The 25,038-nt window shown below is 42.2% G+C and overlaps 1 protein-coding gene across 6 annotated transcripts in view; it reads left to right on the top strand.

The window, feature by feature from the left end:
* Positions 1-6,132, top strand: part of GRIA4 (glutamate ionotropic receptor AMPA type subunit 4) — a 254,375-nt gene extending 248,243 nt beyond the window's left edge. For 3 of the 6 annotated variants that reach the window (XM_038762187.1, XM_038762188.1, XM_038762191.1), the window contains 2 exons: positions 207-341; positions 5,259-6,132. In XM_038762187.1, the coding sequence (XP_038618115.1) occupies positions 207-341; positions 5,259-5,423 (300 nt within the window). In that variant the 3' untranslated portion in view covers positions 5,424-6,132. Of the gene's footprint in view, positions 1-206; positions 455-5,258 lie in introns of all 6 variants that reach the window. The other 3 variants (XM_038762189.1, XM_038762190.1, XM_038762194.1) reach the window with 2 other exon arrangements.
* The last annotated feature ends 18,906 nt before the right edge of the window (positions 6,133-25,038 follow it).

Raw genomic sequence — 25,038 nt, 5'->3', positions numbered from 1 at the left:
TAACTGCTGTAACTCTAATCTTGTGGGACCCAAACTACAAGATTGAAATAAAAAAACAAAAACAACACAGTGGGACAGCCAAGCTGACGAGCAAAATCTGGAAACAACCTTAAACTAAACTGAATCTGTGGTTTCAATGAAACGTGCGAACATGCTTTTCGGGTGTAACATTTCCACCGTTAATTGAGGTGATTCTTTTTCCCCAGGACAAGACGAGTGCCTTGAGTCTGAGCAACGTAGCTGGAGTCTTCTACATTCTGGTTGGAGGCTTGGGCTTGGCAATGCTGGTGGCTTTGATAGAATTCTGTTACAAGTCCAGGGCAGAGGCAAAGCGAATGAAGGTGGCAAAGAGTGCACAGACTTTTAACCCAACTTCCTCGCAGAATACCCAGAATTTAGCAACCTATAGAGAAGGTTACAACGTATATGGAACCGAAAGTATTAAAATTTAGGGGTAGGCCTTAGGGACTACTACAGTTAGTGGGTGATGCCTTTTGTAAATGCGGTGTTGTGACCTGTCTGTCCAGTGGTGGTAATGCTTGCTTCTACTCAGAGCTTCATATTTTTGAAAACCTCAGTTCAAAGTGATTTGATTATTTTGGCTGCAGATGTATATAGTATCTTACTCTATGTTGCTAATAGACATCTGCATTGCAAGCGTAAAAAAAAAAAAGGACATTTCTTCTATGAAACAGTCGAAGGAGCCCAGGTATTTGAAATTAGAGCTGAAGTGAAAACAAGAAGCCCAAAGTTTAGTGTTTTTCTTTTTTAAATTGTATCACTCCTTCCTTTTAAAGAGAGGAGTACATTTGTTCAGTTTTGCTTCAGTGAGCAAACACTTTAGGGAGGTGTAGAAGTTAGGTGCTCTCTACTCCCACCATTTACAGAGACCAGACCCAACTTGTAGATTCCGACATGTAGATTCAAAACTAAAAGAAATAGTACTTCAGGTTTATATTCAATAATAAGATAGGTTTCACTATAAAATCTTTAATCCTATAAAAAATTTTGTTCATTAAACTGATTGTATGAGGGGTTTAGGAGATTATATATATATATATATACATATATATTTGAATATTCACATTCATTTAAAAAGGCCAGGTCAGCCCTAGTCAGTATAATGCTGCCACCATAAATAATGGTTTTGGAAAGTAGATCACTTTCAGAAACCTAGTGCCCAATTCTCTTGAAACAGAGTAGGCTTCCTGACAAAGGGAAGTGACTTCAGAACTTAAAGCTTTGACACTTTTATCCTAGTTACTCCCCAAATGAGGCCCCAAACTTCTCTTTTTAAAATTGCATGAATTAGCTAACTGGATAGGCGTGTTCATTCTGATTCCACCGGGAAACTGCCCTTTTGGAATACAAAGGACCATTCTCAGCTAAACTATGTTCTAAATTCTGAGAACCTCAGCCAAGCTATTATAAACAAGAACAGTAAGAGCATCTAGGGTGATGCCAGATAAACTTGTTGAGAAATAAAATATTGAATTATGAAAGACTAAATGGAGGAGTCACTGAAACTCTTGAGAAGCACTGTTTCCCTTTTTTGCCGATTCTTTTTTTCCTCTTCTGGCTAGGAACCCAAGCACTTTTTCTCTAGTTCAAAGGGGGTCAAATGTAGCTGCCACATGTGGCTCTTTGGTTGTCCTTGCAGGGCTTGTGATGGCCACCCTATCTGAACTTCTGTGGCCATTGAATGGCATAGAATAGGGCTGCCAAAGAGCCTCTGAGGTGGCATCTGTTCCTCTATCACCGGACTTTATTGAATATGTACTTTTTGCAAGAACACTAGGTTGGGTAGTTAGAGAGCTTATGAAACTGCTTACAGTCACCTGAACTGGATTTGTTCATGCACTTTGCTGTTCGACCAAAAAGCAGGAGATGACAAATTGACTGCAGATATTGAAGGTAATAATTCATATCTCTTCAATCAAAGGCAATTATTGAGCACTTACAGTGTGCAGAGCACTGTACTAAGCATTTGGGAGAGTCCGGTACAACAGATTTGGAAGACAAGTTCCCTGCCCATATCTCTTCTTTAGAAACTGGAGTTTCCACTGGCTAACCACAGATACACAATCGATTCTCAGAACTAGAGATTGAAAAATCTACATTGAGTTACAAATGCTGCCCTTGAGAAACTTGTTTTGGGTAAATTATCCAAAAAGGGGGGCATTTTTGATGTGGAAGGGGTATCCTGAGCAGTTGGCAGAGACCATGGGCAAAACAATAGTAAGGACCTGCCAAAAAGGAAAAGAAGCATTGCTTATAAATGCTGGTTTATTTAAAAGTCACTGGAAAGACAGTGAAAATGTATGACTCATGGTTTTAGGGCTATTGCTATTACTGCTGTAATATTAGCAGTAGTTCTCCCATTTCAATTGTGCACACTAAAAAATAAATTCAGTCCCTCAGCTGCCCATTTTCTCCCCAAATGTGATGTTTGTTTTCAGGTGAAATAACTGAAAACACATTCTCTTTCCCAGAAAAGCCCTTTGAACAAACTTCTTGTCTTTTCAGATTGCATGCACTCCTAAGCAGAGATTGCATCACTTGGCTTTAAAAAGAAAGACTAAAGTAGTTTTCTTTTTATTCTGCCTATATGACCCTAACAACCCTGCCTACCTCTACTTAATGTTTTTAAAACCCAGAAATTACTGGCAGGCTTTCGAAACACAAGTGGCTCCCCTGAAATTTAGAAAAAGAATGGAACTCAAAAAATAATGATTAGACAAAACAGCCCCTCTTTCTGAGGAAGATGGAAAAACAGGGCCCGATGTCTCACCTTAATTTGCATCTCCAAGCCCAGAGATTTCTGCATGCTGCCAAAGCGCAGAGTGATGATACAAATGGGGCCGACATATTTGAATTGGAAAGAAATTCCATTTTTCAAAATGGGAAGGAATAATAGTGCAAAGAGGGAAACCCATAAGGAGAAATTTGGTGAATTATATAGTTAACTTGAATTGTTGAATCAACTGAACTTTCCACCATCTGAAAATGTTTTATGCCTCAAAAGAACATCTTCGGTATCTGACAGACCCAAAGCGATAGAATGCCCTAAATGTAATGCTAAGTTAACAATTAGAACATCCAAAGAGGAGTGACCCACCCCACCTCCCATAAAAAAATTCTAAATTAGGTTATTCTAGAATTGTTTCCATCAGTGTAAATACAGACAAAGGCAGGCTTAGAATGTTGTGGAAAATCCACTTTAAACATGGCACTGAAAGTCTTCTCTTTTGAAAAAAAATTCCTTTGTTTAATACCGGGAGTGGGTTTTTTCTTCAAAATGTGAAAAGCACTTACAGAGATTATCAGTACCATTCTTGTAAAGAATCGATAGTTTTACATTTATACAAATGCCCCCCCTCAACACAAACCAATCCATTCTGATTCAAGCATGCTGATTCACTAATTCAGTCCCAGTGACCAACTGCATCTAAATTCAAACAGCATTCTAAAGTCCTATAGTTCAAATCTAAAAAGTTCAAAGTTCAAACCTGTTTTCAAGAGAATTACACTGAAAAGTCATCCAACTACCCCAGTGAGGACGATCTTGAAGAATTCCTAACCCACGATTCCTGATTTTTCGAGGTCTTTCCGAATTTTGCCTGTAAACGCTTTCCTGAGGCAACCGTACTAGCACTGTCAGTGGCAAACTCCTTCATGAATATGGGACTTGAAAAATTAAATGGAAAAGTGTTTTTTTGGGCAAGGACCCCAGTTTCCAATCTGTCACCCTCCAAAGTAGGGCTGGGGAAGGAAGGGATAGGAATAATTTAAGCTGGGTGATTTCTGCTGTCTACTCACTGACACCTCCTGTTCCCTGACAGGATATCTCTTCTTTGTGATGTGTTCTAAAGAGTGAGGACTCTGGGCAAGTGATCTCTTCTCCTTTAAAAAACAAATTGGTTCTTTCTTTTTCAAAGCCATAACTCCCTTTCTCTTATCCATGTACAACAGACAGTTTTTTAAGTAGGCCATATTTAGTAAGGGTTCCACTCAGAACATCAGCCTATCAGAAAAATAAGTGTATCGTTTCATTTTCTCTCTTCACTGTAGGTCAATCCCTTATAAGGGGGAAGGCTAAATTAGAGGATGCAATTGAGGGTATCCGAATTAAGCATACTGGTCTGACCTTTTATAACTTTTGTCACTCAATGTGCCATGATGGTTAATTAGCAGTGTCATGGTGTTTGTCAGGATTCTTTTCTTCCTCGTGTGACTTTCCTTCTATTGGACTTACATATTCAGTGCCACCCTAGGCCAGCAACAGAGGTTAAACTTAATACTGACTTAAGTTTCAGTGTGACCCAAGTGCAGAGTATTATCCCTAAACAACTATATGGGCCTAAACTTCCAGTGGAAGCATGAAAGCGATGATAGACTTCCTTTAACCATGGGGGTCATGATCAATTTGGGGGGTGATTTTTAGCCTCCTGATTTTTTTCTAGGGATTCCTATTGGAATTTCAACACAAGTATAATGAGGAGGGAGATCTTGAACATCAGATGACCAGTTTCCGCACCTCCTACCCTAAGGCCTTTTGGCTTCCACGTAAATGACCTCAGCCGATCACTACAGGAGGGAAGGACTGCAATTTAACAAGGAAGTTTTCTAGACTCCCAAGCCTGGGGAAGAGCCTGTCTGAAGATAGGCCTTCCTGGCCAGGCAGTATTTTCTTCTGAGGGAGTGTTTCTTATATGTCAGTATCTGTGCTGTTTTGGGTCATGTCTGTACCGGTGTGAATGAATGAAGGTGCTGTATGGTAGATAGGTCTGTGTTTTGTTACAGGGAAAGGACTCCTGTACTGTTAAGATGCCTTTTTTAAGAGGAGCTAGCATCTGTGAAAAGTGTTTAGATTTAAAAGAAAATACCAAGTTTAGGAAAGGATATTTTAAGCAGTAGCGCAGAAAGCCTTATTGCTCATAAGGGTATGAGAATAGTGCCAAGTAGAATGCCTTAAGGACTCTGTCCTGAAACAATTTGCAGAATAAATCCTCTTTTCATGTTCTGTCCTTAGAATCGATTGCCTCTCAAAAATTCTTACCCTCCCAATCTTTACATTGATTTCTTTTCCAATGTAGTGGAGCATGTCTCACGATGCGGTTCTTAACTGACCAAAAGAAATATGAAAAAATGCAGATGTCTAAACATTGATATTTTGGTGTTTGCTGTGTCCTCTTGGGTCCAGGGATTAGAAAATATCATAACACTCCGTTTTTCTCTCCCCTCTCCCTGAAACCCAGCTGACCTTTTCCGAAGCCATAAGAAACAAAGCCAGATTATCCATCACAGGAAGCGTCGGAGAAAACGGCCGGGTATTGACTCCCGATTGCCCAAAGGCCATCCACGCTGGAACTGCAATTAGACAGAGTTCAGGATTGGCGGTAATTGCATCGGACCTACCATAAAAACCAAAAAAATAATCGAGTGCCTTAATTAAACTGTGTTCATGACTGATGGAAACACAGCACAGACTGTCAAGACATGGGAGCGTCATTGACGAACTACTGATTCGGCTGAGATGGGGAAGGACGTCCGGATGCGCCAGATATCATCAGCAACAAAGTGTGCATGAGCTCAGCTCGGAAACCCAAACTCAGATTTTATATCAGGAAAATTCATAATTTAGATTTGGGGGTGCGTGGGAGGGGGCTGCGAGGGGTATATTAACAGCAACAAATTTCACTCGAGTGGACTTTAAACTAATGAGACTTGCCAGTTAGCGCATTCAACTGTGAAGGACATACTCGGAAAGGACAACTCTTTGGCCTCGGTCTTGACCCGGAGGGGTAAAATAGCTCTCGACGTCAATGAACATGCTAACCTGTGTCTCCAGAACATCCGTATATTCAATGGAAGAATATCCAGCTGTGGAAACGAATCACAAAACTGTGATAAGAAAATAATAAACAAACGTGTAAATCCTGTGAAAAAGTTAAAAGAAATTATTTACATTTTCTTTGAAAAAAGAGGAATATTGAAACATGCTTGCTTTTTAACTGATGTAAATTCGGTAGAAGACAACACAGTTCTTTTTTCTAACCATCTTAGGGAACAATTCATTGCAATAATTGATATAAATGCCATCACTGTAATAAAGATCAGAGACTTTTTTTATAATGGCTGTCAGTCATATTCTTGTTTGCTGTTACCTTCATTCTGTTCCATCGTTCTGTGTCCAGATTGCATCTGTCTAATATTGAAAACTAAACAAAAGAGGGAAAAAAATGTTAGCATTACATCATTAGTCTGCAGTGTAGAATCAGAAGAGACTACGGGTCACTCATGTTACCGATATTATTTATAATCTTGTTCTGTGTTCAAAGTTGTGGTTTTTGTACCCACCAAAAAGAATAAAACAAAAAACATTCTTATAATATGTACAGAGCTCTGAGTTGTTTTATAATCCTTTTGGAGGCCATTTAAAAATGTGATAAGACTGAAGCAAGATTGTGACATCCAGGAGGAGACAGTTCACAATGCTTGACCTAATCTTAATCTTGACTTAATTGTATCCAAATCAAGAGTTACACAATTCTTTAATCAATCCATAATAATAACTGAGCTATTTGATAAGCGCTCACTGTGGGCTAAACACCAGAGTGGATACAATAAGAAAGGATTAGCAGAGTGAGAAACATTGTGGCCTAATGGGTAGAGTGTGTGCCTGGAAGTCAGAAGGACCTGGGTTCTAATCCTGGCTCTGCCACTTTTCTGCTGTGTGACCTTGAGCAAGTCGCTTCACTTCTCTGGGCCTCAGTTACCTCATCTGTAAAATGAGGACAACGACTGAGCCCCATATGGGACGTGGACTGTGTCCAACTTAATTACCTTGTAGCTACCGCGGTGCTTAGAATGGTGCCTGGCACAAAGGAAGTAAGTGCTTATCAAATACCGTAAAAAAAAGATTAGACACAGTACTTGTCATACGTAGGATTCACTAAATGGGTATTTTATCCCCATTTACAGAAGCACAGATTTGACCAAGTTGAGTAGCAGGCAAGAGGCAGATTGGAACACAAATTCTCTGACTCTCAATCCTGTGTTTTTCCACTATCAATCAATCGTATTTATTGAGTGCTTACTGTGTGCAGAGCACTGTACTAAGCGCTTGGGAAGTACAAATTGGCAACCTCTAGAGACGGTCCCTACCCAACAATGGGCTCACAGTCTAGAAGGGGGAGACAGAGAACAAAACAAAACATGTTAACAAAATAAAATAAATAGAATAGATATGTACAAGTAAAATAGAGTAATAAATACGTACAAACATATATACATATATACAGGTGCTGTGGGGAAGGGAAGGAGGTAAGGCGGGGGGGGATGGAGAGTGGGAGGAGGGGGAGAGGAAGGAGGGGGCTCAGTCTGGGAAGGCCTCCTGGAGGAGGTGAGCTCTCAGTAGGGCCTTTTTTTTAATGGCATTTATTAAGCGCTTACTATGTGCAAGGCACTGTTCTAAGCGCTGGGGAGGTTACAAGGTGATCAAGTTGTCCCAAGGGGGCTCACAGTCTTAATCCCCATTTTACAGATGAGGTAACTGAGGCCCAGAGAAGTGAAGTGACTTGCCCAAAGTCACACAGCTGACAAGTGGTGGAGCCGGGATTTGAACCCATGACCTCTGACTCCAAAGTCCGTGCTCTTTCCATTGAGCCACGCTGCTTCCCTTGAAGGGAGGAAGAGAGCTAGGCCATGCTGCTTCTCTCAGTGGCATTTATTGAGCCCCTACTGAATGCTAGGCACTGTTTTAAGGGTTTGGGAGAGTACATAGTAAGTGCTCAATAAATACCATTGTGATACAACAGTAGCAAGGCACATGTTCAATGCCTTCAAGGAACTTACAATATGATGGGGGATGCTGACAAAAATGATTTACATGCAGTGAAAGTTGGAGGAAGAACAAATATAAAGCCAGAAGCAGAATTCTTCTTCTTATTATTTTATTTGTTATGTTCTTACTATGTGTAAAGCACTGTTCTAGGCATTGGGGTAGATACAAGTTAATCAGGTCAGACACAATCCCCATCCTACACAGGGCTCAAAGTCTAAGTAGTTGGGAGAACAGTAGTGGGGATGGTATTTATTAAGCACTTACAGTGTGCAGAGCACTATATTAAGTGCTGGCACTGTACTAAGCACTGATTCATCAGGCATAGAATCTCCATTTACAGATGAGGAAACTGAAGTGACTTTCCCAAGATCACACAGCAGGCAACTGGCAGAGCCGGGTTTAGAACCCAGATCCTCTGACTCCCAAACCCATCCTCTTTCCAGTTTCCACACTGCTCCTGAGAGCAAACACATCTGGACAAATCAGTCACATTATCATAAAGAAAAAGATAGAAATTATATACAAACAAGAATTATATAATATATATAATATGTATACCGCAGAGATTCTTGAACTTGTATTAGTGAGGTTGGTGACATTTGAGAGATGAGCTTAAGAATAATGATGGCATTTATTAAGCGCTTACTATGTGCAAAGCACTGTTCTAATTGTGGCAAGAGCCCGGGCTTGGGAGTCAGAGGACACGGGTTCTAATCCCCATTCTGCCACTTGTCTGCTGTATGACCTCGGGTAAGCCACTTACCTTCTCTGTACCTCAGTTACCTCATCTATAAAATGGGGATTAAGACTGTGAGCCTCACATGGGGCAACCTGATTACCTTGTATCAACCCCAGCGCTTAGAACAGTGCTTGGCACATAGTAAGTGCTTAACAAATACCATAATTATTATTTTAATTATTATTAAAGAGTCAGGGGCTCCTGGATCTGAGCTATTACATGAGCAGGGACTTTTTCTAGGGAAATGTAATTAAGTTTGCACTGTAATTTGCTTTTATTTTGTTGCATTTTGAATTGCTCTGGGGTCGGAGTAGTTTCGATTCCCAGACAAATAAAGATTCATTCCCAGCCTCTCTTCAGAGTGAACAGAATCTCAGGACCTTGTTGAGAAGCAGTGTGGCTTAGCAGAAAGAGCCCGGGCTTGGAAGTCAGAGGTCGTGGATTCTAACCCCGGCTCCGCTACTTGTCAGCTGTGTGACCTTGGGCAAGTCACTTAACTTCTCTGTGCCTCAGTTACCTCAACTGTAAAATGGGGATAAAGACTGTGAGCCCCATGTGGGAAAACCTGATTACCTTGTATCTACCCCAGTGCTTAGAACATAGTAAGCACTTAACAAATACCAATATTGTTATAATTATTATTACCCCCCAAAACAACGTTACTGCAGCCTGTCATCTTTGCAGCAGGTACAGATTAGTAATTTAAGATGAATTCTACATTGTAAACTGATCTTAATAAACTAGACAGCTTTTTTTTGGAATATACTTTTTACTAATTTGGAAGACTTGCACAGAAAAGCAAGTTGAATCGACAGGCAAAATGAGGGAAAAGAGAAGCTTTATTTATTCAGCCTTTTACCATATGGATAGCTACCCTAATCTCTAGCACATGGAAAATAACCTATCGAAATCATTTACTTCCCAACTGGACTACTCCTTTTCCCACTCCACTCATAATGCCAAATATCTGAACATCATTCACATAGCTTTCCCTTTAAATCATAACATAGCTGAACATTAGGAGATTTGACTGATTTTTTTAACGTGACATTTTACATAGTAAGCATAAAGAGAGACTTTTCAAAGACTGGTATTCATTGGATAAACTCCTGAGCGGCTTATATTTTCCTCATCAGAAAGATGTAATTGCCTAGAATCCTGCCCTAGCCACTCTGCAATTACCAAACCAATTTTCCAGAGATCAAACCAAACAAATGCCCTAAGGTCTGAATGAGAGTTGCAATTCAGTGATTTTGATGACTATACAATTAATCTTTTCCCCAAGCTCGCAGGAAGTAGACAAGAATCTTCCAGTTTAAAAATCACCAGAGAAGGGGGCTTGATTTCCTGGAATTCACAAAAGAATTTTCTTACGTCCAATTATAGTGCCCTCATTTAACAGTACATGTTGAAAATAATTTACCCTCTTCCTTCACTGGTGAATACTTCAGTGAACTCTGTTCAATGTGCTCAGCTTTTGGTCAAGCAAAGACTACCCAAAATAATATCATCCAAGGAATTCAACAGCATTAGCACTTCCTTATCATTCAGTGGAAAATATAGTTGGGTTGTTCTGAGAGTAGAATAAGAGTGATGGCCTTGAATGACAGTATCAGAACTGAGGAGTTTAAATTTAGACAGTTGGGACAGTAGGGAAGAGTGGATGAATGATACGGTGACCTTGAAATCCAGGATTTGATGCCAGAATTGTGTAGCTCCCCTGTTGTTTGGAGAAACTGAATCAGGCCTTGAGCAAAGGACTGGTTAACAGAGTAAATGAGTGGGGATTTAGCAGTTAGAGGATTTATTAAGCGCTTACTATGTGGTGAGCCCTGTATCTCTCATTCAATCCCAGTCAGGGAAAAGTCATTCCCATTCCTAGTTAATAATAATAGTTTTTGTTAAGCACTTACTATGAGCCAAGCACTGTTCCAAGCACTGGGGTAGATACTGGTAAAGCATCGGGGTAGTCTTCTAGACGGTGAGCCCACCTTCTAGACTGTGAACCTACTGTAGGGTAGGGACCGTCTCTATATGTTGCCAACTTGTACTTCCCAAACGCTTAGTACAGTGCTCTGCAATCAATCAATCAATCAATCAATCGTATTTATTGAGCGCTTACTGTGTCCAGACTGTGTGCAGTTACCTCTCCTGTAAAATGGAGATTGATATCGTGAGCCCCATTTGGGGCACAGACTGTGTCCAACCTGATTAACCTGTACCTACTCTATGATTAATAGTGACTGGCACATAGTAAGCACACAGTAAGTGCTCAATAAATACGATTGAATGAATGAATGAATGAATGAATACAAGGTAATCAGGTTGTCCCACATGGGGCTCACAGTCTTAATCCCCATTTTACTGATGAGGTAACTGAGGCACAGAAGAGTGAAGTGATTGTCCGAAGTCACACAACCCATAATCTTTGAATTCCAAGCCTACACTCTTTCCACTAAGCCACGCTGCTAACCATCCATACCTGCACTCCTGCTGACCTCCCCGCCTGACAAGAATCTTTTTTTTCCCCCGAAGACTCATTCTGAGCATATCACTCACCGGCTCAGAAATCTGTCATGGTTCCCAGTTGCCAGTGGATCAAAGCAAAGCTCATGACCTTCACCTTCGAGGCTTATCGCCAACTTGCTGCCGTTTTCCATCTGCCTTCTTCTCTCACTCGGTTTCAGCCATGCTGAACGCATACAAACCTGCACACCATCCACATTATCCAACTCCTCTGCTCTGCTCATGCCATATTCCTCCACTGAAGATGGATTCCATTTTCCTATTCTCTAATCATGTCCATGCCCTTACTAACCCTTGCCATAAAACCTGCCCAGATAAACTGCAACTGACATAAGCCACTACTTCCAATTACACTGAAGCACTTAGGTTTATGTCTCTGATAATAAATCCTCTGACCTGGAACTCTTTGTCCCTCCATGTACCACTCTCCTCACACATAGTAAGTGCTTAACAAGTGCTTAATAATTTTCATTATTATTATTTAATTTTATATATATATGTATACATTTGTATGTGTGTATATAAGCACGTGTGATGGCATTTATTTGGAAAACACCATAGTGGTTCAATTAATGTTGGCAAGTGATTGAAGCTTAACAGTGAAACATGTGGCCTAGGAGAAGCAGGATGGTCCAGTGGATAGGTTCAGGCCTTGGAATCAGAGGACCTGGATTCTAATCCTGGCTCTGCCACTTGTCTGCTGGGTGGTCTTGGGCAAGTTACTTAGCTTCTCTGGGCCTCAGTTACCTCTCCTGTAAAATGGGGACTGATATCGCGAGCCCCATTTGGGGCACGGACTGTGTCCAACCTGATTAACCTTTATCTACTCTATGATTAGTAGTGACTGGCACATAGTAAGTGCTTAATAAATACCATTAAAAAAACAAAGACCCTAAAGAGACTAGAATTAGCAAAGAACCGTTAATGTTTGACATGCATGTATAATGGTGAAAAGACAGGAAAGCTATAATTCTTTTGCCTGATGATACCAGAGAACTAAGAGAATTTAATTTAGGAACCTCTCTGGAGTAAGAGATGCTTAGTTTGTACTGGGAAGGGGTAAAATAGTCTATTCTGATGCTTCTGAAGAACAAGACAGATCCCCATCTCTCTGCTACATGATCCTGAAACTTCCTGCCAGCTTTGACTCCATTCAACTCATAAGCTCTTTGATTCCACTAAACTTATAACATTGAAGGAATCATTCCCAGAGATGTCGGACCAAACGTTAGAACGGAACTCACCTCACTGGTCTGCGGCTCCTCGCTTACATGGATTCCAATTATGGACTCCCGCTCTGAGCATCCTTTCCCTTGTTTACCCCACCATCAATAACTGAACAAAGGGTTTCCTTCCTTTCTTCAGCCTCTTCTGTAGAAAAATATGGTGATCCTACCCATCACCCTTAACTTTTCTTCGAGGAGGCACAAGCCAAAAAATTTAGGGCTCTGCTATTATGAATGGGAACTGTCTACATGCACGCACACAAACTCACATTGCAGTACGCACATGTTTTGATTGCACTCAGGACTTTAAGCTTATGGAACTCAGTGGAGCACGCACACACACACACACACACACACACACACACACACACACACACACACTGTTTAAGCACCAAGGCAAATAGCCTCTCATTTGCTAATAGCTGAGACTAAAGAAAATCCAAACAGTAGGCATTAATAGTCAAAGATGGCATAAAGTCAAATCCATTGCATTGGTAGCACCATCCCGATACCATGCCTACATCAGCAATCTTCAGGAACCACAGGGGTTTGTTCAGGGAATATGTTAACCCATCACATGTGAAAAAGAATCGCAAAGCCCAACAGATCTTGATTATCCAAAGGGTGATAATCCATTTTTGTAGATTAGTTCAACTATTAGTTGTTTTTTTAATGGTATTTGCTACGCACTTACTTTCTGTCTGGCACTGTACCAAGCACTGGGATAGATACAAGCTAATCATGTTGGACACAATCCATGTCCCACGTAAGGCTCACAGTCTTAATCCCCATTTTACAGATGAAATAACTGAGGTACAAAGAAGATAAGGCACATGCACTCTTGTCTCCTATGTGACCATCAGAAAGTCACTTCACTTCTCTGGGCCTCAGTTCCCTCATCTGTAAAATGGGGATTAAGATTGCGAGCCGCATGCGGGACAGCAACTGTGTCCAATCTGACAATCTTGTATCTACCCCAGCGCTTAGTATAGTGCCAGGCAGAAAGTAAGCGCTTAACACATACCATTTTTTTTTAAAGAGTGGCAGAACGGGGATTACAACCCAGGTGCCACTGATTCCCTGGCCCACACTCTATCCACCAGGCCATGCTGCTTCACTACCTTGTCCACATTCTTCTCCACCTTGTCCTTCTGGCTGCAGTTCCTTTGACCATTTCTGTACTCAACTCCTCCACTAAACAAAAGGTAAATGAAAGAAACTGAAAATTACAATTTATTTCTTTAAAAAAAAAACAGTTTCGAGAGAATTTATAAGCTACTGGCTAATATGGGATATTCTGATTATCTGTGGAATTCATTATCCAAATTCATCCCAATTCTTCCCTCCAATTCCAAGGATAATAAGGACCTCACCATCACTAATTTTGGCATTCAGCTATAGGAATTCTTTGGACTACTAAACACTGATGGTTGGACTGGCTTCAGAAAACAAAAACCTGAATCACTGACTAAAGCATCTTTGCTTTTTAATTTCATGCATTTGATAGAATGACTGTCTCGGCCTCAGGCCTAAAATGTGGAAGATTAATGTTATAATTTAAAAATCCGTCTTCCCGTTTTTATCTCATGGGGTACCAAAGCAACTGAGGAAGCTTCTCAAAAAATGTCTAAGGTGTCTGTTTCTGCAATTCTCCTGCTAAACAATGTATCTATTCTGTTTCTCCCTCACCTTTAGCCATTAGTTTGAATACTAGCCAAAACCACAAAGAATCTGTGGAGAAGTAATCCTGGCTTTCTCTCTTCTACCTACTCATTTGTACTCATTCCTGGTTTTTTTCTGTCTCTTTTCCCTAGTAGCTCTAGCCTTCCATGGCTGCCCTGGATCCTCTCACCTGTCACCATTAGAACTAGTGAGGAAAAAGTAATTCTTAGACACTGATTCCATTTTCTCAGCTCTTTGCCTTGTCTAGTTAATGTTATTTCCCCACCATCACCCACTCCACATTTGGAAAGTGATGGACTGTGATACTGATTGGCTCCATTTTTTCCATGGTTTTAATTCAGAATTGGTGATCTGTGTTTTCTTACAAGCTGTGGTATTATTGGGCTTAGAAATTCTTGATTAAGATCAGTGCCTTCACCTGATGGTTCTTCAGGTGATATTTCATCCTAGTCCCTTAGATAAGCCACTGAATTTTGGCTTTGTTAAAAGAGACTAATTAGTTTGCTTATTCAATTTAGTCAATTGTGGTGTTTCCTCAATCCATTGTTGAGGTTTTTTTATGTCCCTGTTTTCCTGTTCTTAGTTTTCCTTACTGATTCTATTAGGTTTTTCCTGCTCCTCTTCTATTCCTTCCTTAACTAGGAGAGAAGAGACTGAGATGAACTGCAGTCTGGCTTTCCATCAGGTGGTGAGATAGGAGGTGGCCAACCATCCTAGGTTGTTCTCTGTGCTTTCCTTGATTTAATACCTTCTTAGTAAAACTAAGTGATTAAACTGATTGTGAATGACATATAGGAAGGTCTGGGCCGGGGGGGAATAATATTTGTTTTTCACAGATATTTCTTCTTGTAAGCTCTCTGAGGGAAGCGATCAAATCTATGGAGTGCATTGTACTCTCCCAGCACTTCATTCATTCATTCAATCAATCATACTTTTGCAGTGCTCAGCGCAAAATGAGCGCTCAATAAATACCACTGATTGACTGGTTACCTTAAAACAAGACAAAGATGACTTTTTCCTTTCATGGAAATTATTTAAGCATCTTTAAACAATCCCTCTTCCTTTCATTTAACGTTTTCTCTCTCCTGCGGTTTACCCGATGGAAAAATGAAAGTTAAAAAGCGCTGCTATCGTGGCAAAAAAAAAAGTCCTTTCTACTGCTCAATACTCTTCTCATTTCCTATTTCAAGACCGCACTGAAAATACATTTTCAGGGCCTATGATTTTTCCTAATGTTTTACTGGACAGCCTTACCCACTGGACATGAATGCAAGGGGAAAGACCTCTCCCATCTCATATTTAAATGAAAATATTTACACAGTTACATAAACAGCATAGGCCTGGGAATCAGAAGGACCTGGGTTCTAATCCCAGCCCCACCACTTGTCTGCTGTTACCTTGGGTAAGTCATTTCACTTCTCTGTGCCTCAGTAACTTCATCTGTAAAATGGGGACTAAAATTGTGAGCCCCATGAGAGACAGGGACTGTGTCCAACCTGATTGTCTGGTATCTACCCCAGCGCTTAGAACAGTGCTTGACACATAGTAAGTGCTCAACAAATACCATCATTATTATGTTTGTGTGCCTGTGTATATATATATATTTGCACATATATATGCTAATAATAATAATAATCGTGGTATTTGCTAAGCACTTACTATGTACCAGACACTGTACTGAGCGCTGGGGTGTGTGCTTTGCACATAGTAAGCACTTAATAAATGCTATTATTATTATTATTATTATTATTATTATCATCTTTTGTGTGACTTTGGGAAAGTCACTTAACTTCTCTGTGCCTCAGTTACCTCATCTGTAAAATGGGGATTAAGACTGTGAGCCCCCTGTGGGACAACCTGATCGCCTTGTAACCTTCCCAGCGCTCTGCACATAGTAAGAGCTTAATAAATGCCATTATTATTATTGTTATTATTCTGTCTGACTAAAAGTTCCATCCAATTCAGAGACATGACCTTTGCCTTCAAGGAGTTTAAACTTTAGCAGGGGCCTACTTTGCTTTACGCTAGCCCATGATGAGAGAGTAGGAACGAACCTTCCCACCCACCATCAGAGAGGCAGGTACAGGATGTATCTATGCAGTCTGACACCGCTGGTTACTGCCGACAGTGGGATGACTGGGTGGATAGCTCCTCCTCGAGAAACTGAGGAAGGATGGAGGGGGCCAGGGTAAATTGACACAGGAGGGGTGACTTGATTGGCCCAGTTGCAACACTGTTGGGTAGGGACTGTCTCTATGTGTTGCCGAATTGTATTTTCCAAGTGCGTAGTACAGTGCTCTGCACACAGTAAGCGCCCAATAAATACGACTGAATGAATGAACAGCAGCTAGTTTCACTGAGAAAGAAAAATTGGGTCAGCTTTGGGACACAGACTGCTGCCCAGGCAGAAGTAACACTAAGAAGCAGCACAGCTTAGTGACAAGAGCATTGGCTTGGGAGTAGTAGGAAGTGGGTTCTAATCCCAGCTCCGCCACTTGTCTGCTGTGTGACCCTGGGCAAGTCACTTTATTTCTCTGTGCCTCTGTTACCTCATCAGTTAGATGGGGATTACAACTGGGAGCCCCATGTCAGACAGGGACTGTGTCCAACCTGATTATCTTGTATCTACGCTAGTGCTTAGAACAGTGCTTGGCACATAGTAAGTGATTAACAAATACCGTAATTATTATTATTATTATTATTATTATTATTATTATTATTATTATTATCAGATGTTGGGGATGGGGCAAAAGAGAAAGAGAGGAGAAAGGAAAATGCCTCGGTTACCTCATCAGCAAAATGGTAATCTGTAAAATGGTGGTTAAGACTGCGAGCCCCATGTGGAACATGTACTCTGTCCAGGCTGATTACCTCATATTTACCCCAGTGCTTAGAACAGTGCCTGGCACATAGTAAGCTCTTAACAAATACCATCTTAAAAAAAAACCCCAAACTGCTTCCTCTACCCTAATCCTCCTCGACTTCTCAGCTGCCTTCGAAACTGTGGACCACCCCCTTCTCCTAAACACGCTCTCCAACCTTGGCTTCACAGACTCTGTTCTCTCCCGGTTCTCCTCTTATCTCTCGGCCGTTCATTCTCAGTCTCCTTTGCAGGCTCCTCCTCCCCGTCCCATCCCCTTACTGTAGGGGTTCCTCAAGGGTCAGTTCTTGGTCCCCTTCTGTTCTCTATCTCCACTCATTCCCTTGGTGAACTCATTCGCTCCCACGGCTTCAACTACCATCTCTACGCTGACGACACCCAAATCTACATCTCTGCCCCTGCTCTCTCTCCCTCCCTCCAGGCTCGTGTCTCCTCTGCCTTCAGGACATCTCCTCTGGATGTCTTTCCGCCATCAAAAACTCAGTATGTCCAAGACTGAACTCCTTGTCTTCCCTCCCAAACCCTGTCCTCTCCCTGACTTTCCCGTCACTGTAGATGGCACTACCATCCTTCCCGTGTCACAAGCCCGCAACCTTGGTGTCATCCTCGACTCTGCTCTCTCTTTCACCCCTCACATCCAATCCGTCACCAAAACCTGCCAGTCTCACCTCCACAACATTGCCAAGATCCACCCTTTCCTCTCCATCCAAACCGCTACCTTGCTGGTTCAATCTCTCATCCTATCCCGACTGGATTACTGCATCAGCCTCCTCTCTGATCTCCCATCCTCCTGTCTCTTCTCACTTCAGTCTATACTTCACTCTGCTGCCCGGATTATCTCTGTACAGAAATGCTCTGGGCACATTACTCCCCTCCTCAAAAAAACTCCAGTGGCTGCCTTTCAACCTACGAATCAAGCAAAAACTCCTCCCTCTCGGCTTCAGGGCTCTCCATCACATCACCCACTCCCACTTCACCTCCCTCCTCTCCTTCTACAGCCCAGCCCGCACCCTCCACTCCTCTGCCGCTAACCTCCTCACTGGGCCTCATTCTCACCTGTCCCGCTGTCGACCCCCGGCCCACATCCTTCCCCTGGCCTGGAATGCCCTCCCTCTGCCCATCTGCCAAACTAACTCTCTTCCTCCCTTCAAAGCCCTACTGAGAGCTCACCTCCTCCAGGATGCCTTCCCAGACTGAGCCCCCTTTTTCCTCTCCTCCTCCCCATCCCCCCCGCCCTATCTCCTTCCCCTCCCCGCAGAACTTGTATATATTTGTACAGACTTATTACTCTATTTTACTTGTACATATTTACTATTCTATTTATTTTGTTAATGATGTGCACATAGCTTTAACTCTATTTGTTCTGACGATTTTGACACCTGTCTACGTGTTTTGTTTTGTTGTCTGTCTCCCCCTTCTAGACTGTGAGCCCATTGATGCATAGGGACCGTCTCTATATGTTGCTGACTTGTACTTCCCAAGTGCTCTGCACACAGTAAGTGCTCGATAAATACGATTGAATGAATGAATGAATGAAAAACATAAAACCATCTCTGGGATCCTATGGGAATCTCACCTACTTGAACTCTGATTGGTGATTAATAGGTATTAATACCATGTCAGTCTACCCCCAGCAAGCAACGGTCCGCCTCTAGTCCCAAGCTTTGGTAGAGAACAAGTGCTACCCAAAAGGGAAAATTAGGGATGTTGGAAATTACAGCCTAACCCAGTAGGGTGGATGTCAACCTTCACACATTTCCTCCAGGCATTCAGTTGCCACTCTTGGGAACAGAAGGCTGGTCCCAGTAATGGTATTTCTTAGGTCCTTAATCAAATGGCTCACCATCCTACGAGCCACTTTCATTTCTTGGAGCAAATTTCCACTTTACAGCTTTTCTGATTCGTAAAAGAGAACTTTTGCAAAGTTCTAAACCTTCAGAATTGATCGCTTTTAAAGTTCTTTTTTCCATAATCTCTTCCTTCCTTGGGGTGATAAATACCATTCGGAAAAGCCAAGTGTTCAAGTAGCTAAACTGACAGTGGAGTCAAATGAACAATTTACTTCGTTCCCTGTAAGGTCTCATGCCCTCCTTGATGGCATCATCCATCAGGACCGCGATATCTTAGGATTGATCATAAACTAGGAGCAATATAATTACTGAACCAGAAGCATTTTATTATACAGAGCGAAATGGATCAGCAGCTATTGCCTACATGGCATGAACCAGCTGACTAATGATTGAGTAGTGTAATTAGAAAATATGGAAGAGACATGGCATCTTATTCCACACTCTAGTAATGAGGAATGAAACGAATGATAATGTACAGCATAGAAATTAAAACCAGTCGGCTTGTAATAGGAACCAGCGATGCTTCTAAAAAAAAATTCAAGAGGCTGGCAGAATAAATCCGGGTTTGTAGCGGGTTAAATTATTAAAAATATAAGAGGATTCCATGCTACCATGTCCTTTTTTCCGGAAAGATCTAAGGCCTTTAACATCCAACAGTTTCACCTATCTTAATCTTTCTGTTGTCAGGAGCAGAGGGTCATTTTATTAGTGGCTAATCTAGTCTCCTGATCCCCATCCCCAAATTCTTTCCCTGGACTAGACTGCAAGTGATTGAAAATCGTCCGTTTTCCGCTGTTAGTAGTTCTCCCTCCTAGACTGCAGGCTCCTTAAAGGCAAGGACCACGTCTCCTAATTTTACTGAACTCTCTCATAAGGTCCTAGTACAGTGCTCTGCCCCAAGAAAGCACTCAATAAATACCATCGATTTATCCTCCTTTACAAGACCGGCACTTTGAATTAACTGGCATGACTCTTTCCTCAAACCAGAGCATTATCCCTTTAAGCATTCTTGCTAGGGAGAAGAATCATCCTGTTTGATGCCGTTCATTTCGACATTTATCTCATTTGGCCACTTTAATCTCATCCATTAGGGAAAGAAGCAGAGAGAGAGGCAGTCGTTGATATACCAAGTACTAAAAGAAGTCATTAAGATAGGCCTATATCACAACCCCTACCAAATGACAATAAATATCTCTTTCCAAAGTGGGAACAAGAGGAAAGAATGGCTCTGGCGCAACAGGTCACGGGGCTCATTGCATTTCCTTCTGGGGCCTGGCAGAAAAATGCTAACACATTTTCTTTGTGAATGATTTTCAGAGCAGGGGACAATCCCATGAAAGCACACAAAATAGGACCAACTTTCCCCAACCAAATAAACTAGTAACTTTCATTCTTAGGTATTTCTTTTGAAAACAATAAGAGATATTGGCCTAAATCGTGGACCCTGGGAGATATTTCCTATTAATGTTTTTGGCTAGAGTCGCCGGGAATGAGTGGGATGAGTTTATAAGTGAATGAGTAAATGAATGTATGTGTGAATTAATTATCTTTCCATTCAGGGACCCCCGAATGTATTTGAATAACGGAGCCAGAAGACCCTGCAATGTTTGTCCAGAGAAGCAATGTGGCTCAGTGGAAAGAGCCCGGGCTTGGGGGTCAGAGATCATGGGTTCTAATCCTGGTTCCGCCACTTAGTTGTGTGACTTTGGGCAAATCACTTCACTTCTCTGGGACTCAGTTACTTCATCTGTAAAATGGGGATTAAGACTGTGAGCCCCACGTGGGACAACCTGATCACCTTATATCCCCCCAGTGTTTAGAACAGTGCTTCGCACACAGTAAGTGCTTAACAAATACCATCATTATTATTATTATTATTACCCACCCCATCTGAAAAGAATATGCACATAAGTCATTCCCAATAAAATGCCTATTCCATCCGTTAGAGATCTCCAGAGGCAGGAATCTCCCCCCCACCAGCTTCCATCTCCCTCGACAGCCTATACCCCTGTCCCCCACCTTCTTCTAACTGAAATCCCACCTATCTTCAAATTGGCATGCCAGTCTCTGGCTCCCAGTTCTGGGGACACCAAACCCAGATGTTTCCCAGACATTCAATCTGACCAATGAGTTCCTGTAACTAAATGGGGTCAGAGTGAGGAGGGTTGGGGTTGAGAAGATTCTGGCACCGTGGTTTTTGTTTTGTTTTTGTTTGCCTCTACTGTCCATTTGGCTGGAGTTCTCTAATTCTATCCTTCTCTCTGATCTTTCGAAATGACTTTTTGGTACTGATAACGACACTGCAGATATCATTATAATACTTCCGCACTCTGCTTGTGTTGAACTAAAAGCGCTAGAACTTTAATACCCCCCTCCCCAGGGAACCTTTTTTCATATTCAGGGATTTCCTCATAGAGGCTAGTCATTTGGGAGCTTTCATTTTCCTTGTGATTTGAAATTCTTTTTGAAATCCTCCGAGTCCCTTTTTACTATCTCCCCTGATATCTCAGAAAATACTTTTGTTTCTTCCACTTTTTCATTTTAAATGCTCTTTTCTCCAAAAAGCCCTCAAGAGAACTTTTTGAACGGATAGCAAATTATAAGTCAACTTTCTATTGTACGGTATATCTCCTTCCCAAATCTAAAGAAAGGACAACAGACCCATTTTATTTTATTGGCCGTTGTGGCACTATTGACGATCTGGAGAAAACAAACTCATTACGGCCTTCTGAGGCAGTGAAAGTTGCGGTCGAAGTGAACAACTGCTTTTCCGAGAGGCCAATTTTCAATCGCTTATTTTTTCCAGTGCGGTCCTTGGAGTTGGAAGATCCCCTGTTTGAGCTAGGTCAAAGGTGATTTTGTTTTTTTCCAACTACCACTGAAATTGTTTTGGTCCTTTTGAATTATAGGGAAATGAAAGCAATTCTTTTTTATTTATGGAAAAAAATGATTTTTCAGCAAAGTATGAGAATAAAAACCTCAACCTTTGTATGATCAGTTGACTAACTTGAGCTAGCTTGAAATCCTCAAGTTCCAAATGGCAGTGGTACAATGTACAGTACACCGACAAATAGATATATTCCCAGCCCACAAAGAATTTACAGCCTAGAGGGGGAAGGAGCCACGTCCTCTGACTTCCAGGCTTGTGCTCATTGGAGTTTTCAGGTGTTTTTGTTTTTAAATGTAATGGTTAGTACCTCCCGGTGAATGAATAAATAGGAGGGACAGATATCGGTGACCTTGTCTCCTGAAGCATCCATTTTGGGCTACTTGAGAGCTTATGCCATCATTATTATTATTATTATTATTATTATGACCTGATTATCTGGAACTGCAAGAAACAGGAGTAGCAACTATGAGCAGTGAGTTGTAACTTCCCTAATAATAATAATAATAATTATGGTATTGGTTAAGCGCTTACTATGTGCAAAGCACTGTTCTAAGCGCTGGGGGGGATACAAGGTGATCGGGCTGTCCCACGTGGGGCTCACAATCTTAATCCCCATTTCACAGATGAGGAAACTGAGGCACAGAGAAGTTAAGTGACTTGGCCAAAGTCACACAGCTGACAATTGGCAGAGCTGGGATTTGAACCCGTGACTTCTGCCTCCAAAGCCCTTGCTCATTCCACTGAGCCACGCTGCTTCTCTAAAGGTTTTGACTGACAGAAACTAGACCACCACCAGAGCAGAAACTCCATGCATTTTATGGATGACAGAGATGAACCCGTTTTTACTGTTCTACCATATTAAAACTACATAATTAGACACCGGATGGACAGTATACTGATTAGTAATTGCGCCCACGTTTTCTTGGCAAATTTCTGGGATTAACAGTAAAATTTACCGAACGGACGGAAATGTATCAGGAAAGGAACATGACAAGTAAACCTGTTTCTGAAGGTAAAATTAGTTCCATCAGATGCGATGGCTCTGAGGGATGTATAATTTACAGAAAAACTCACGCAGACAATGAATCTGGGAGGGAAATTCTGGATTTTGGAATAGGAGGGGTGGGGATTAGAGGGCCCCCTGGCAGACTCAGTCCTCAAAATGGCCCTTATTACATCGCTATGCTGTTCTGCTTGACATACTGCATTTAATGTCACATGAGTCCTGGTGTCCCTGAGAAACAGTGTGGAATAGTGGCTAGACTCTGGGCCTGGGTGTTGGAAGGACCTGGGTTCTGATCCCGGCTCTGCCATACGTCTGCTGTGTATCTTTGGGCAAGTCGCTTCACTTCTCTGTGCCTGTTACCTTATCTGCAAAATGGGGACAAGAGTGGGAGCCCCTTGTGGGGCGGGGACTGTGTCCAACCTGATTAACTTGTATCTACCCAAGCGCTTGGTGCAGTGACTGGCACATAGTAAGCACTTAACAAATACCATTAAAAAAAAATGTACTGGCCCACTAGTGAGAATCTTGTCATAGTACTGCTCTTGAAAAGAAGCCAACCATTTGTCTTCTGCTCTATTCCTGCTCTCCCCAACATGGCTCAGTGGAAAGAGCACAAACCTGGGAGTCAGAAGACGTGGATTCTAATCCTAGTTCCACACTTGCCTGCTGTGTGGCCTTGGACGAGTCACTTAACTTCTCTGTGCTTCTGTTTTGTCATCTGCGAAAACAGGAATAATAATAATAATGGTGGTATTTGTTAAGCGCTATGTGCAAAGCTCTGGGGGGATACAAGGTGATCAGGTTGTCCCACTTGGGGCTGACAGTCTTAATCCCCATTTTACAGAGGAGGTAACGGAGGCACAGAGAAGTGAAGTGGCTTGCCCAAGTCCACACAGCTAAGTGGCAGAGCTGGGATTCGAACCTATGACCTCTGACTCCCAAGCCCGCGCTTTCCACTGAGCCACACTGAATAAGATGCCTTCTCTCCCTACTTTTTTATGGTATTTATTAAGCGCTTACTATGTGTCAGGCACTGTTAAGTGCTGGGGTAGATGCAAGCTAAATCAAATGGGACACAGTCCCTGCCCACATGCGGCTCCCAATCTTAATCCCCATTTTACAGGTGAGGTAACAGGAACAGAGAAATGAAATGACTGGCCTAAGGTCACACGGCAGGCAAGTGGAAGATGCGAGTCCTTCTGACTTCCTGGGCCGTGCTCTATCCACTAGCCCACACTGCTCTCCTCTCAGACGCTGAGCAACATGGGCAACGGTGACTGTATCTGGTACAATTTTATCTACCTCAGTGCTTGGCTCACAGGAAGCGCTTAATGCCACAGTCATCAGGTACCACCATCCTTACTGTCTTCTGTGAAACTCACCATCCCCACCCTGGCAGCTTCTGGGGAGTTGGTGGGGAAAGTGGTAACAGGAGTAGGGGAAGCACGAGGTGAGTGAATTTTACAAAAAGATATGGCTTACTTGACAACAGCGGCCATCGACAGGAAGATGTTCTTTGGCATTCGCAGTGCGTATCCCGTTCACTTGCGGAGGAGTGTCGGTTCTTCATCCCTCTTGATTTTCTTCTTAAAGTTAATGGATTCTGTTCATGGGGTGAATTTCTTCTTTGTGATTTTTCCCACTGGCTAGTGGTTCCATAAGGAAAATCCCAAATTATTTTTAATTCAGGAACAAACACATGCCCCACCTCACTGCCCCACGCCCCGATTGCCTCAAATCAAGAGTGACCAAGTCCAGCTCACCTTCCCCAGGATAATCTGTCAGGCATCTCAATGGCATCTGATGCATTCCCCCAAACTCTACTTCTATCAGTTACCCACCCTATTTCTAGAGATCTTTGAGAAAGGAAAATTTGTCACTTCAGAGCTAGGGCTTCTGACCTTTGGGAAAGAGGAGATCGTCTATAAGCAACCTCAGGCACACAAGCCGGGGCATGTCAGGCTAACCCACACAACCTGAAATCTGGTTGGGATTTGATTCGTCACTGCCTGCCACCTCTTAAGACCCCAGCATTGTTGCCAAATCACACCATCACCATTAACGGATACCGGATTTTTTCTTTGAATAATAACAATCATGGTATTCGTTAAGCGCTTACTATGGGTCAAGCACTGTTCTAAGCGCTGAGGTGGCTACAAGCAAATCAGGTTGGACACAGTCCCTGTCCCCCACGGGGCTCACAGTCTCGAGCCCCGTTTTACAGATGAGGGAACTGTGGCGCAGAGAAGTGAAGTGACTTCCCCAAGGTCATACAACAGACAAGTGGCGGAGCCAAAATTTGAACCCAGGTTTTTCTGACCCCTAGGCCATGGCTCTATCCACTAGGCCACACTGCTTCCTAGACTGCCACTCCTTCCCTGTGTAGTTCCC

Source organism: Tachyglossus aculeatus, chromosome 20 (genome assembly GCF_015852505.1).
Source record: "Tachyglossus aculeatus isolate mTacAcu1 chromosome 20, mTacAcu1.pri, whole genome shotgun sequence".
NCBI classification, from domain to species: domain Eukaryota; kingdom Metazoa; phylum Chordata; class Mammalia; order Monotremata; family Tachyglossidae; genus Tachyglossus; species Tachyglossus aculeatus.
The sequence above is the reverse complement of the archived record's forward strand: the minus strand, read 5'-3'. Positions and strand labels throughout refer to the sequence as shown.